The sequence below is a fragment of the Eurytemora carolleeae genome, unplaced genomic scaffold (assembly GCF_000591075.1).
Source record: "Eurytemora carolleeae unplaced genomic scaffold, Eaff_2.0 scaffold220, whole genome shotgun sequence".
Taxonomy (NCBI): Eukaryota; Metazoa; Arthropoda; class Copepoda; order Calanoida; family Temoridae; genus Eurytemora; species Eurytemora carolleeae.
Genome location: NW_019396829.1, coordinates 112447 through 128556, shown reverse-complemented (window position 1 = coordinate 128556; position 16110 = coordinate 112447). Strand labels below are relative to the sequence as shown.

Here is a 16110-nt window from a genome sequence, read left to right as displayed (position 1 = left end):
GATTTACTGTTGGGAATTCATGATCAAATGGTTTTAAGTACATTCCCGTAAAAAGTTCTGGGTGATAATCTATATAAAATCTATATTTTGTTTTATTTTACACACCTGTCCCCCTCTGACTTAGAACAGAGAAAATCCATTCAATCTTATTGAAATAAATCAATATATATAAAATCAATATGAATGAGGGTACTTTACAGGTGTTTATATCTATCTATCTATCTATCCTTCTACATAACACCCGTACATAACCCCCTGTACATAACTATGTTTGTATGTTTCTATTTATATATGTTCGTATATTTGTATACATGTTATATATATATGTTTGTATATTTGTATATATATATATATTAGCTATAAAATAAATATAAATGAGGGTATCTATCTATCTATCCTACTATCTATCTATTATCTATCTATCTATGTATATAACCCCTGTACATAACACCCGTACATAACCCCCGTACATAACGCTGCGTACATAACCCCGCATACATAACCATTGAACATAACCCTGCGTACATAACCGTGCATACATAACAACTGTACATATGAAGTAATGGAGCATGTGGTTCACAAGGGCCTTTATCCCTCCCCCTCACTTTGGCCTAGATCCACCTAGGGTGTTCTGAGACGAGTATATAAATATGTTGATTTATTTTACACCCCTGTCCCCCTCTGACCTAGAACAGAGAAAATTCATTCAATCTGATTGAATTAGTTTTGTCTAGATGTAACCAAACTGTTAAACACTTTTAATAACCAAACCCCAAAACATTTAAAGAGTGTTTATGGCGTATCAGATACACGACAATATTTTCCTCATTGTTACTCATATAGACTTTAGAATATACAATAACAATTACTATATAAAAGGAGTGATCGGCAATTTATCTCAGTAAGGAGCAAGTGGTTCACATGGGCCTAGAACGCCCCCCCTTAACCCTCCCCCTCCCTTTGACCTAGATCCACAAATGCATTCAATCTTATTGCAATAAATCAACATATATAAAATCAATATGAATGTACATAACACCCGTACATAACCCCCTGTAAATAACCACCATACAAAACCATTGTACATAACCACTGTACATATGAGGTGATGGAGCAAGTGGTTCACAATTGCCTAGAACCCCCACCCCTTTTATCCCTCCCCTCACTTTGGCCTAGATCTGCCTAGGGTGTTCTGAGACGAGTTTATATATAATCTGATTGAAATAAATCAATACATATAACATCAATATGAATTAGGGTACTTTACAGGTACATATATCTATCTATCCTTCTATCTATCTATTATCTATCTATCTATGTACATAATTCCTGTACATAACACCCGTACATAACCCCCTATCCTTCTATATATCTATTATCTATCTATCTATGTACAATGGTTATGTACAATGGTTATGTACAATGGTTATGTACAATGGTTATGTACGGAGGTTATGTACTGAGAAGTTATGTACAATGGTTATGTACAGGGATAGAACCCCCCCTCCCTTTACCCCTCCCCTCCCCTCCCCTCCCTTTGACCTAGATCCAGGTTGGGTGTTTTGAGACGAGTAAACTGAAATCTACTTTCTGCAATCCCAGTGTTAGTTTCAAAGCAATGTGCGAAAATCTATCAAGCCTTGCCGTGCTGTCATCATATCACATTTTTAGAAAACGAAACTCCATTTTAGAAAACCACCTCTAAATAACTCAACTATACTCAAGCTAAAAGTCTTGTTTTACACCTGTTTTATTGGCAAACCCTGTCAGTTTTAAAATGTGATATCCAGAGAAATTCGTAAAATTTTATTTTGTTTAATGTTATTTTACTTAAGACAAAAATAAATGATGAATATATAATTGTTGTTTATGAATAAAATACTGCAGCTATGGAAGTTGTCTTTTACTGAAAATATTTCACATCGTACTGTTCAAAATCTGATATTATTGTACAATATGTCTTGAAACAAACATTGCTTCTTTTTGTATTCATGAACAAAATCATGCAAAAATTATGACTTTTATTATGTATTCATCTGAAATTTTGTGCCAACAAAATATTTATTTTGAATGAATGCGCTATTTTGTGTAAACCTGGTTTCGAATTGATACAAAAATGATGCAAAATATTGTGCAAAACAAGTCATTCCATGCAAAAGTTGCACAAGAGAATCTACTGTGTGTGGGAACCCTGGTATAAAGAGCCCTTTAGACCAACTGAGTTTGTAGTTTAAAATTTCTCATTCAAAAAACATCAGCTACCTGATAAAGATTGCAATCCATGTATACTTGTCGAAAACCTATGTGTAACAGTGTGTAAAATTTAATTCTATATTTATAAATTTCAACATGACCTGGAAAAAGTGTAAATAGATATTTAAACTAATTAAAACATATGTTAGACAGTTTATTTGGGAACAAATCTACAAATTCGCAAAATCTTTTTGTAAATACCATACAACTTTTTTTTTAAAAAGCGTGCAAACGAGCTGTGCAAAATATGAAAATTGTACCTTTTAGAAATGCTCTGGTTCAAATGACTATACTATAACCCCCAGCCCCCCCTACTTCCTCTCCTGTGGTCTGTAAGAGGTAATCACTGGTGAGTATTATCACATTTCAAATGTGATGTTGCGTAGATGACTGCTCAGCCAGCAGTTTAAAAGGAAATATTGAACCAGGATTACTCAGTTGATAATGAAGTCTGAGGGAGAGGGTATCAACTCCATTAATTCTACGCCTTCTAATCCAGGGAAGAGGAAGGATGGGTCAGAAGGATAACATCAACCATTGACCCCTCAGAGAGAGCCTATAATCTGCAATCTATGTAGTGGTAAGAGGCGTCTTTCCAGAGCTTTTAGAAGGAAGAACAGAGGCCGAGAGAGTATATAGTCTTTTAAAGAATCAGTGTGAGGCAGGGTCCAGTGCTTATTGTCGAGACTAGAGGCCAGGGTCAACCAGCAACTGACCAATTAAGTAGAATTGTAACATTTACCTCTTTTTACATAGCAATAAAATCTTAATATAACATTGCCTCTAATTTATTATCGTAAAGATGAATACACTGATCTTAGCCGACTGTACCAAGATTTTAAACTGTAGGCTCCAGTCCCAGTTGATGTTATCCTCCTGACCCATCCTTTATCCTTCCTGGAGTAGAAGCAAGTAATGGAATTGAAACCCTCTCCTGCGAACTTCGTTATCAACTGAGTAATCCTGGTTCAATATTTCCTTTTATAATGCTGGCTGAGTGGTCATCTACGCAACATCATCTTTGAAACATGATATAACTCATATTTCGAATCCAGCTGGTTACCTCTTACAGACCAAGGGAGTGGAAGGAGGGGGGTCACATTACTGTATTGATTATGCATCTAGACTTAATTTAAAAATTATTAACAGTGAAAAAGTTTATCATACAGTTTTTGAATAAACTACTTGCCTTTAAGAAATTTTCCGCTGGGGATAAACGTTCAGGATACTAAATTAGAAATTACAAGATAGGTTACAATTATAATGTTGAATGGTATTTAGCTTAGTTATGTTATGTTTTAGAACAAATTTTTTAAACAATTATAAAAATAATTGATAATTCTGCTTAACCAACAATATTTTGATTGTTGTTTTTCCTAAACAAATGATTTTTACAAACAAAAAGATTTTTTTAATGTAAAAATGATCATTCAGTTAGAAATTAAACAAAATAGATTTAACAAATTCAAAATTTGTTTGAACCAAGAAAATGGGTTAATGATAATTAAAAACTCAACTGAAAAAAACGCACCAATCTTTTCCTGCAGTGCATTTTTTATGGCAACATTTTGATAAGGTAACATTTAACCCTATCCCAATGGAGGGGAGGGGGGTGTTTTCTACCCCTCCCCTGTAGTTGTTTTCTTAATGACTAAGAACACTTACATGAAACTCTAAAAACATCTTCACTTTTTCAACTACATAAAAATTTTTTTGCTAAATTAATCTAAGGCAGGTTGGGGTTTAAACAAATGAAAAATGGTTAGTAACTGTTTTACTTATTAAACTACAGGGCTAAAATTAATATAATTGAAAAGTCCTAGAAAAATGGATGTTGTAGCATATGTCATATGAGTATGTTTGTCAAAAGTAAAAATATTAAATTTAAACTTTTAATCCAAAATACTTTTATAACTTTTTTTAAATTCTTCATTGCACACTTACCATTAAAAACAGAGGTGTATTTTTCTAATGAGCAGACCTTGAAAAGTTGGAATATGTATCACACTACCCTATCTCAGCTTTGGGGCATAAGGAGGGTGGAGAACATCCCTCTCCCCTTAATCTTTCTTAGACATAAATTGCCCAATATGGATAGGGGGAAAAAAATATGAAACATTTGGAGTATGTAACCTATTGTTAAAAATAAACCTATTTCATTTTTATCTTTGTAAACCATAAAAATACATTATTTAGTTCCTTGACCCTAGTTGAGGTCAACTTATTTACCGGTACCTTTTTATATCTAAATTTTGACAGTTCAACACAGTCTCTTCATATTTATGGATCGCACATACCTGGATAAGTAGAGAGGACAGAGTTTAAATTATGTTAAGTTTAAGTTAAGTTAAAGAAGCGGATTTAGGTGGATTTAGGCTAAGGAGTAGTTTAGGCAGTGAAAAAGAAGGAAGTTGACAAGGGGTATGTGGGAGAACAACCCTATACCAGAAACTTGAGACACATTTGAATACTCATGATGAAATAATCCCAAATGATAAAGTGAAGAAGATGCAGTTGTCCTGCATCATGGGGTCAGCCAGGCAAGAAATAGTGCTGTTGCATGCTTCCGATTTAGAGATTCACTAATTTTGAAATAGAAGAATTCTTCACAGAACTGCTGAAGAAGTCTTCGCAAGAGAAAGATGAGTAAGGCAGGAAACAGGAATATGTAGCCAGAACTCGGAAGACTTGGAGATCCAGGGAAATATTATGCAGACAGATGAGATTATGGGTCCAAGGATATGCAGCAGCCAAGAGGAACCAGAGCTGTAAACTTTAGAATTGTTATTTGTCGATTCCATGGAAATTTCCTCCCTGAACATTTCCCTTCCAATGGCATAGATACAGGATAACAGGTTTAAATTTGATTTTTGTCCATTGACTCAATACTCCATGGAAACTTCTGCCTTGGACAAAATGGGATAATAACATCTCTGAGTTCAACAAACTACTTTATACTTCTATATACAAAACTGTGCTGGGTTTTCATCCACCCTTGATTCTATCATCATGTACTTTGATGATAGAATCTAATCATGACTGTGGTCATTAACCCACTAGCGACTGAAGAATTTTTTTTTATATTTTTCTTTGAAAATTTTATTAAGAATACTTATTATTGGTTAGATCAAGGAAAAAAAAGTAAAAAATGCAAAAAATTAATTTTAATGGTGTTTTTTTAGGGTTTTTAAAGTGGCCTTATAAGTCACTGCAGTTGCTGCAGGGTTGGTATACAGAATTTATGAAAAAAGCTAAATTAATTCACTAAAATGTTATATAAATGACCATAGGAATTATTATTTACCCAACAATACTTCTACTCTTCAATTTCAAACATTACTAATAAACAATAATGTAAAAAAAATTGTTTATTTAAAAAAACATATTATTCACACCATCCTTTTGTGTGAGAACCAAAAAAGTGGTCACAGCAAATGGCTTTATCACACTTATCACAGTAAGTTTTTCACTTTGTTGAACAACCCTCTAATGCACATCTAGTTCTTTGATTCTTCCGCACAATGAGAAGGTGCTTTGAACCACCATAGCAAATTTCATGATCTCCAATTCGCCCTACTTTGCGTATGCACACTTTCCTTCCACCATCTCTCAAGATGACATTGAAAACATTACGTCTGAACTCCAGGTAGCTCATTGAACTGTTAACCCTACTTGCTCATCTGTTTAGTTGCCAAGCACTGTGCAGAGAAGTAACAATTACCCAGGTCAAGATACTCCAGCACCATTTTTTACCCCCTATCTTTGTTCGTAAATGGTTGTTATTCTGGTCAAATCGATCAACTCCTCCCATACTTCTATTATATTTATTGACTATATCAGGTTGAGGGACTTCAACATAAGATTTAGCTTTTCTGTTGTAACATGAACAACTTCTTTCTGGAAGGTAACCAAGCAATGAGCTAAACATTGTGACTGGAGCATTATCATTCCACCAAACTACAGTGGCAGACTTATCTTGTAAAGTGACTGTTTCACTGTATCCTCTTGGTTTATTTTTGAACAAATGAACAGGGGTTAGCTTGGGGTTACCTTTAACCCTATCTTTCCACAGTGTGCCTGTATAATTATAACAGGTACCAGTAATTACATCAAGAAGTTTCATTCTGCTAAAACAATTGTCTGCAAAGAAATGATAAGGAAGAATTCTTTTACAGTAGTGTTGCTCCAGATGAACCCACTGCAGCTACATGTTTCATATGATGATAGCCTACACCTACACCTTAACAAATTAAAGGTAACCACATATTCAGATTCTGTGCAGAGACACCAAGCTTTAAAACCAAACCTTATTGGTTTGTTCCTGATAGCTTGTTTCAGACCACTCTTCTCAGAATAACTGAAGAAAGTTGTCAATATATATCTTAAAAATATGTATAAATATGTGTTGATGTTACCGAATCATAGATTCATGTGACAGATTTTGTTCTGGTACCCAGTGTTCAGAAAACTTCTTCTGTGAATGTTCAATTAAAGGGCGAACTTTGCCATATCTGACAACTTGTCCTTCCCTTATAATGTTCTGCCCTTTTGATCCTAAATAGAGGAATCTATTGATAATTTTAAATCTATCTCTTGACATGGAACTTTTAACAAGAATGTTTGCAGTGTCTAAAGAGTTACTCTAATACAATTCATAGTTTATTAGGCTAATGTATCCAGAAAGTAATAGTATTCCAAAGAACACTTTGATCTCACTGCTTTTGATTCCAGGAAGCACACCACATTTTGTCAGAGCATACTGATTGGAACGTTTGGCTATTTCTTCTAAGATATCCTCAGAGATGAACAATTCAAATATCTCTTTAGGAGATAAATCTCTGTACTTCTGGAAGTTAGGTTCAGGAAAAGATGGCGCTTCTTTGCTTGTTTTATCTCTGATTTTGTTTTCCCATAACCAAGCATCTTGAGCTATTTTAAATGCAGGTTCATCATGCATGGCCTGATTCTCAGGTGCTTCCAAAAAATCATCAGATGTATCTCTAATCAAGTGGGTTAGTTCTCCAAATTCAGCTTCCTCACAATTGAACTCATCCAGACAGAGTTCTCACTTCAGCCACTTTGGCCTATGAAAAATATTTTTATATAACATAATCAAGAATATTTACTGATGATGTGGGGCAAAATCGTATTTAAAACTTTTTTCCAACCTGCAAAATCAGCCTTGCAATTTAAGTTGGATCCCCTTCATCTTCAGAATCATATCACTCACTGCAGTCACTGTCCTCAGGGGGCTCAAGGTATACATGGGCTGTATCTATGTGGTTATCTGCAAGAAGGTCAAGAATCTCATTTACATCCAGGTTCTTAGTTAGCGCCCTAAACATATTAATTTCTTTGATTTTGATTATCATTAATTTGCCCTGTAGCATTTTCTGTTGTAATGATTAGCACTATCTTTATTATCTATGTTATCACTATATATCTTATCTATTTCAATGTTGCCCTGACCAGCCAATCTGGTCAGTTTTGATTCACCTGTATATAAATAAATTAGTACTACATGAACCTTTGTGTTATACGGACAAATACAGAGCCTTGAGTTTTGGCTAGAGATTGAGAGCCTTGAGTTTTGGCTAGAGATAGGGTCAGTTAGACTGTAATTAGACTTTGATTAGAGTAATCTCGGGACCTAGATTTATCACAAAAGTGGTGGCAGCAGGTGGGACAATCTATGAACCAGATCTAGATGCCCGAGACTCCGAAAGTATTCCGGTAAAAGAGTAAAGTGAAAACCTGGTTTAACGGATTAGCCAGAGAAGTTTTAACAGGAGAGGATTTGCCTGTGAGTGAATCAAGTGTGGCTGCAGTAAATACAGTGGCTACCTTTCAAGGATATCTGAGTTTACCCAGTGACGATTCTGGATTGGAAGTAGAGATGGAGGGACTATCTCATCCAGCAATAGATGGTATGGCAGAAATAAGGCAGCAGTTTCAGCTGCTCCAAGCCCAGCTGACAGAGACTAAGAAGAAACTGAAGGATATCGAGCAGAAAGATAAGGATAAATCATTCGCCCACACGTGACAAGAGTCAGCACCACCAGAGACACAGGACCCTATCGAAAGAGTAGTTGCAAGACTAGAACGCCCTAAGGTGGAAGATGCACAAGAAGTCTATCTGTCCTTACTGAAGGCGGAGAAGGCAGCTGGCAGAGGGGATAGGCAGACGTTACGAGATCTGAGCAGGGCGGAAGCTGAATATAAGAAGAGGCTGTTGGATTTTAGCTGTAGAGACCCATTATATGATGGTAACCCTACTAAAGTGTTTGACTGGTTTGGCAAATTAAAGAAACATCTGTCGAGATTTGAGTGTGAAACGATCCCTAACGATGCCGTGAAAAGGATGCTGCTAGACTGTATAACGGGAAAAGCATAGTCTGAGATATACAATGGGAGAAAAGTTCTACTTCCGGAAAATGCATATGACCTGTCAGGAAGTGTACAAGCTATATATGTGGAGAACCATGCAGAAGAGTGTGTAGAGTTGTGTGTGGGACAGAAGCTGGGCACAATACATAGTATGTGCATAGATAAACAGGCCTGGATTAAAGAGGAACTAAGGAGAAGTACGGCACCAGATTTAGACGAGGAGGAAGTGTGCAATTCTCAGGAAACGATAAATTCCCTGCAAGAATCGGATTTCCCAACAGAAGAGAGTAGAAGAAAGTTTATCAAGGATAGTTTTAAGATAGATGAGAACGAGATTTTGAACAGGGATGCAGAGCTGAAAGAGGAAGTGATCAAGCTTTTCCTGGAAAACTTTTCTACGTTAGCCCTTCATCCTAATCATTATGGCAAAACAGATTTACTGGAGCTGCGGACAGAATTACAGCCAGGGGCAGTACCTAAGAGATCCAAGGTGAGGCCATTGAACCCTGATCAGCATGCAAACTTGAAAGAACAATTGGATGAGTGGATCCAACTAGGGATTATAGAACCTGCAAACAGTCCCTGGGCATCGCCACTAGTTCCTGTGAAGAAAAAGGATGGGAGGCCGAGATAGGTGACTGACCTGAGGCAGCTTAATGACGTCACAATCAAGGATGCTTATCCCCTGAGGAATATCCAGGAAAACCAGCAAAAGTTGAAGGGTGCAAAAATCTTCACTTCAATTGACGCCTGTGGTGTATACCACGCGGTCCAGATAGAGGAGGGGAGCAGGGATTGTACAGCTTTTATTAGTCCTTTCGGTACATTTAGTTATATAAGGATGCCTTTTGGCCTGTCAAACACCGGAAGTGTCTACAGCCGAATGTTGAACCTGGCCCTGGCACACTTGCCTGTGGAATACTGGTTATCATATTTGGGCGACATCCTGGTGTACTCCATGGACACCTGGGACCACTTGAAGCATCTGAAGAGTATCATGGAGGCTCATACAAAGGCAGGGATCAAGATTCAACCCAAGACCCAAGACCAAGATATTTCAGACAGAGACCAAATATTTAGGACATAAAGTGAGTCAGGGCGGAGTACAGAGGTTGGATCAATATGTGAAAGATATACAGAGCTGGCCATGTCCCACTAGTTGCAAGGAAATGTTGTCATTCCTGGGATTCACAGGTTATTACAGAGGTTTTATTCCCAGGTACTCAGGTACTCGGCTTTGACCAACAGGATAAATAGTCTTAAGAAGGCAGAGAAATTTGTGTGGACTGAATATATGGAGAAGGATTTCCTGGAGTTGAAGGCGGAGTTTTCAGCAGGGCGTATACAGGCTTATCCAGACTTTGATTCAGATAAACCCTTTATTCTTACTTTGGATTGGTTGTCTTTAAACATTGCAGGGGTTTTATCTCAGACACAAGATAGAGTGGAGCGGTTTCTAGGCTGCTGGGGACGGAAGTGTAACCGATATGAGAGGCACTATTCCAACGCCAAGGGGGAGCTCCTTGCCCTGGTGAAGTGTATGAAGAAGTGGGAACATATTTTGAAGTACCGGCCCCCTTCCTAGTTTGAAGTATATCGCAAACTTGAAATCAGAGGAAACTATTTTTCAACATTGGTACGCGGAACTGGCTCAAATTGAATTCATTGTGATAAATAAGAAAGGAAGCGAGAATGTTAATGCAGATCCCTTGTCCAGAGCCAAACATTTAGATAAGCCAACAGGAGAAGAGAATGAAGAATATTAAGAAGCCAACAAAGTGGGAGAGATGAAGGTACCTTTTGCATCAGAACTGGAAGGAAACCCTGTGGAGATAGGAAGAGAAAGGCGGAAGTTTGCTGGATATCCGCCTGCTATTCATAACCTGAGTAACGAGACAAGATTTGAGATAATAGAGGGAAATGTACTGAGAAAGTTACAGGAAGAGGATGAAGTCTGGAAGGAAGTGATCAAGTACCCAAGATGCAGGAAATGAGGGGAGGAATACAGGATGTGAAATCAGTGAGACAGATATTCAATCCTACCTTGTTTGTGATGCATAATGGAATCTTATGTTACAACTGTCACACAGATCCAGCCAAAAATATGATGCATTGCATGTTTGTGTACCAGCAGTGAATCCAGAGGAAGTGTTCAAGATATATCACGAGGGCATGGCAGGGGGACATAGAGGCATGGCAGGAACATTAGACAAGTTTCAGAGAACATTCTGTGCAATGTCTGCACATGAGAAAATCTGTAGGCTGGTAGATCAGTGTTACACCTGCTTAGCTAAGGAAAGGAGTATTCAAGCCAAGAGAGGGCCTCATGTGTCAAGCTCAGTGGGCAATGTGGGGGAGAATGAATTTATAGACTTAGTCTCAATGTCAGAAACTGTGAGAAAGAATCGTTATTTGCTGACGGTACAGGATGGGTTTACAAGACTTGCTAGTGCATATCCTATTTGCAATGAGGAGGCACTGTGGCTAGAGTATAAATACATGAACATTTCAGTGTTTTTGGATTGCCTAACCAAATCCACTCCAACAAAGGAGCTGAATTTGAAAACAAGTTATGGGCTGAACTTTGAAGATTTTGCAAACTTGAACCCCTCCCTACAACCCTTCATCTAATATCGTGGAGCAATGGCATAAAACAATAGTGAGTATATTGAGAACTATGGGCAGGGAGATGCAAAATGAATGGGACCTAGGTGTAAAAGCGGCTTTTTTGGCATACAATACCATGGTACATGATAGTATGGGCCAGACACCATTCTTTGCAACCTTTGGGAGAGAAGCTATAGTTCCCATCCATTGGGTTTACCCAATACCCAAACCTGATGCCGAGAAGGATGTATCTGCCTGGACAGAGACTATACAAGAAAGATTTCAAACTGACTATGTTAGGATGAGAGAGAGAAAACAACAGACAGTGCGGAGGAACGCTCAGTATTACAAGCTGATCCTGAACCAGTTCAACATAGGCCAGTGGGTATCCTAGAATCATTCCAGGCAGCTGTGACAAACTCATGTCATACTGGGGGGGGCCCTACAAGATTATAAGGTTGATGGCCCCAGCGTTGGCTGAGGTGATTGCAGTGTTCGAGCAAGGTAAACCAAGGATAGTTAGCTTGGATAATCTTGAGGAATTTTGGGGGGAGAACATTGTGCATGGCCTACCCAGTGACCCCCCACACCCCTTGTTTCAAGGAGGGGATGAGATTACAGAAATTCCTAGCTTGGAGTTAGAGAGACTGATAACAGAAGGGGTTAAGAGTCAAGAGAGACAGCTGGACAGAACGAGACCCTGGAGACAGGAGAGACACAGCTGGTCAGACTGAACCACAGGAGATAATACAGACTGACACAGATAACATCCAGCTGTGAAGAGGGAGGGAGGGGATCCCACCCCACTCTGGATTTAGATGGAGAAGTTAATATGCAGGGAGAGGGGAATAGGGGGGCAGATTACCAGCCTCTCCCCAGCCTGGAAAATACCGGAGAACCAACCCAGCCAACCCTACCCCAACCTTCAGGTGCAGTGCCAGCCTACAGCCGGAGAACAAGATAGATATGCAGGAGGGGACTGGGAAAGTAAGGAGAGGCCAAGCTGAACCTGAGGAAAACAGCCATAACGAAAAATGGAGGAAAAGGGAGGGGATCAAGAGGAGATTACAAGATGAACCAACCCAGCCAACTCTACCTCCAACCTCAAGTATAATGCCAGTCTATCATCAGGAGAACAAGATACATATGCATGAGGGGGCTGGAGGAGTGAAGAGAGGGCAAACTGAACTGGAGAAAAACCTCCATCATGATAAATGGAGAAAGCGAGAAGGGATCAAGAGGGGATTGAGAGATATTCCTTGTGTACAATATAAGGAGTATGAAGCCAGCTGGGACCAAGAGATTCAAGCCAAGAAATGCAAAGGATCAATAAACAGTATTTTGGATCGCTGTGATTGCATGGAGAGTTCAACAGAAAACCTGGCACATACAGTACGAATTTCACCCCTTACCCATGCTATGAGAGATCAACAGGCGGGAATGATCGCAGCCCTATCAGTGCAGCCAGAACGTGCCAGTACGGCAAGTTGGCAATGGTACAGAGCAATCTTAACCCTCCAGCTACTAGTCAGTCAACAAGGAACACAAGGAGGCGTAACAGGTCATAGAGTAGTTCTCTGTTTCGTACGGGTTTAATGCTTTAGTTCATGTTCCTCTCTATCACAGTTACAGAGGGTTTTAAGGATTGGAGCAAAATAATTCATCAGATGTATACACCTGACTGCAACCTCCAACCACAGATGCCCATCTACATGATGTCAGGAAAAGAGCTGTTTCCTTCCCATGAAATGGAGTGTAACTTAACCAGAAACCAAGGAGTCCATAATATAAGGGAGGGAGATGTTCACAAGGTCAAGGATACAAATCTAGCTAGAATCTGTCTTAGGGGAAAGCTATCACTGCTAGAGGTTCTACACCAACAGTCTAAGCTGGAAAGACTTAGAGCTAGATGTGCTTACCAAGATCAGCACAGAGTTAGAGGTTACGATGTTGTTCTGCAACCCGTTGATGTCATTCAGTCAGTACCTGTAGTGGGAAGTGTCCTAAGATATCAACCTGGGGTTATAGATTACAAGGTTGCTCCTCAGCGCATTGATATCACCAATGTTGCTGTTCTAGACCCAGGGTAGTTCAAGGTTAGACCCGAGGTCATCTCAGATCCAGCTGGAGCAACTGATGGCTGATGCTGGAAAAGTATGATGTCAAGAGATCGTTAAGATTGCATTGAACGATAACTCTCGAACCGTCCCCCCTGGGATTTGTAGCACTTTCTGTTGTAATGATTAGCACTATCTTTATTATCTATGTAATCACTATATATCTTATCTATTTCAATGTTGCCGTGACCGGCCAATCAGGTCAGTTTTGATTCACCTGTATATAAATAAATTACTACATGAACCTTTGTGTTATACGGACGAATACAGAGCCTTGAGTTTTGGCTAGAGATAGAGTCAGTTAAACTGTAATTAGACTTTGATTAGAGTAATCTTGGGACCTAGATTCCTCTCATCATTCAACCCCTTTGCACCATATTAAGTCCCTACCTACACTGTACTTTGATTTTTGTCGACTATTGTATTTACTCAAAAATAACATATAAAACTGTATACCCATCCTGTGACAACTAGCCCTATAAGGCCATTTTATTTATGTATAAATAAATGTAGTCCTTATTTTTAAAATAATGCCAGAAAGTTTTTTTTTCTTGAATAAATTCAAAGAATAATTAATAATAAATTGAAAATCTTTTATAAAATGGTTTAAAATTGTTTTCTAGTAAATAAAAATACCATACCTTGAAGGCTCCTGTTTTTGTTTACCATAAATTTAGTTTAATTGTTCACACCTCAACTTTACATGGTCAAATAATTTGGAAGATGAGTAGGTAGAACTGTAAAACTGTGCACATGTGTGTCCTATATTGTTTAATGTATCATATAATGACTCCCGGGGAGAAAAATTCAAAATTGAGCAAAATAGATGAGTTTTATGTAAAATAATTTATAGGGGACGTTTAAGTCACCACAGCCGCTAGTAGGCTATTATTGTGATGCACTCACTCCACCTCTCCATAGGTTTTAATTCTCAGGAATATTTCCCCCTTAGAGACACATGCATTTCTTTAGTTGTTTCTTGAATCTCAATGTCACGAAACATTCCTGGTCTGGTTTTACTCTTGTTTTTCCCCATAGGGATTTTAACTTCTGGGAACTATTTGCCCTTTGTAAAAAATATATTCCATTGTTTCTTTAATTTCAAGATCATGGTTTATGGTCTGCTCCTAGAGGATTACTGGCCCCAGATTGTTCTGTCCCTAATTATCCCTTAAATGATATGGAGGGTAAGGATGTCTCTGTCCCCCTTGTGTCTCCAGGCTCACCAGCCTGGCCAACGTCTCGCCCTTTCTGACCTGCATAAAGATATTGTTACTGATTATCATATATATGGATGTAGAATATAGTGCTCCTGTCTGGGGTGAGAATATGGATACCACTAGGTTTAGCTCAATATTGTATTTAGTAATACTGGAAATAAAAAATTTAAATTATGAACACTAACTGGTATCCATTTTCCTTGCCTGGGCTGAATCACTACTGTGTTTCTTACTTTTGCAATCAAAACCTTCTTTTTTCCCAATGGCATGAATCCCTCCTTCTTTTCTTTTGTCAATGTCGTCTTCACTGTCCGTCCAATTGCTACTTTCTCCTCTATCTCTATTTCCTTGTCTTCTTATACTAACCTATTTTCTATTGTATATTTGTTATTTGCAGAGGACCTGACCAGCTCAGGTGTAACTTCCTTGAGTTCCTGACGGGGGAAAGTACAGCATCATAAACCAGATCATTGACTTTGAGTTCTTCAATTGGTCCTGTGTTATCCCTAAGCTGGCATCTTGTACGGACGACATCTTGTCTGCGTATCAGGTCAATTATCCCATCCAACTCCTCCTCTAAGGTGTGAGGCTGGGGGGGGGGGGTATCACCTCTGAATTTCAGCAGCAAGGATAGATGAGGCAGGTTTGTCTCTCTTCCTAGACTGAAGCGAACAGGAATGCATAATGTATAATAATGTTGAGTAGCGTTATATGCCAGAATTAACGTGGTCAAATTTTTTTTAAATCAGCTTCCATTGACTTTTATTGCTTGTAAAAGGGTCCACAGTGTTTTGTGAAATCTTTCTATAGGGTTTGATCCAAACGCCAACCCAGCCAGTAGAACACCTGTTATCTCTGTTGCATTGTTTGTAGCACTCCCCAGTGTGTGTGTGCATTTACTGCGAGTAGGGCCTGATCCCTGTGCAAGGGCGAGACGACAATCCTCATTATTGGATTGGTTTCGAATTCATCCTCCATTAAATAAACTAATTTGGCTTCTTTTGTTACCTTTTTGTCTATAATTTTTAATTGTTTTCTTACCTTATACAGCTGTAACACATCACTGTGCAAAGTTTCGAGCTCATTTGTGTCAATGTTTTTATCATCGACCTTGCCTGTATTCTTGTTAAACCATGATATATGATATAAGTAAGCTGATTGTTCCATCTTCCAATTGAGCTCTTATTAGATCATATTCATCTATGACGATTTTACCTTGTATGGCTCCTATGAGGGGGGTCCCCTGCCTTCCATGCTGTTGGTAACTGATAAATGCCAGGGGAGATCGATTTGTGTGCATATTTAACCTGTGCAGGAGGGGGTATATATTCTGAATCAATATTTACCTGAATATTTGCTGTCTTCCTGCCCTTGTTTAGAGGGGGTATATATTCCTGAATAATACTCACCTTAGCCCATGGTAGGGGTTATAACTCTTCCTTTCCTTGTGTGATTGAGACAACACACAATGGTGTGGGTTCATCCATGTTTTTTGTTTGACTATTGAGATCTGCATTTGTGTTATA

The 16110-nt window shown here is 38.5% G+C and overlaps 1 protein-coding gene across 1 annotated transcript; it reads left to right on the top strand.

Annotated features, from left to right (window-relative positions):
* The first annotated feature begins 8791 nt into the window (after window positions 1–8791).
* LOC111709145 (uncharacterized) lies at window positions 8792–9274 on the top strand. Its single transcript, XM_023482754.1, has one exon. The coding sequence runs from the start codon at window positions 8792–8794 to the stop codon at window positions 9272–9274; it is 483 nt and encodes a 160-aa protein (XP_023338522.1).
* Window positions 9275–16110: the final 6836 nt, after the last annotated feature.

What these genes read in the sequence shown, in the direction of transcription:
- LOC111709145 (XM_023482754.1), top strand. Translation starts at nt 8,792, where the DNA reads ATGTGCATAGATAAACAGGCCTGGATTAAAGAGGAACTAAGGAGAAGT.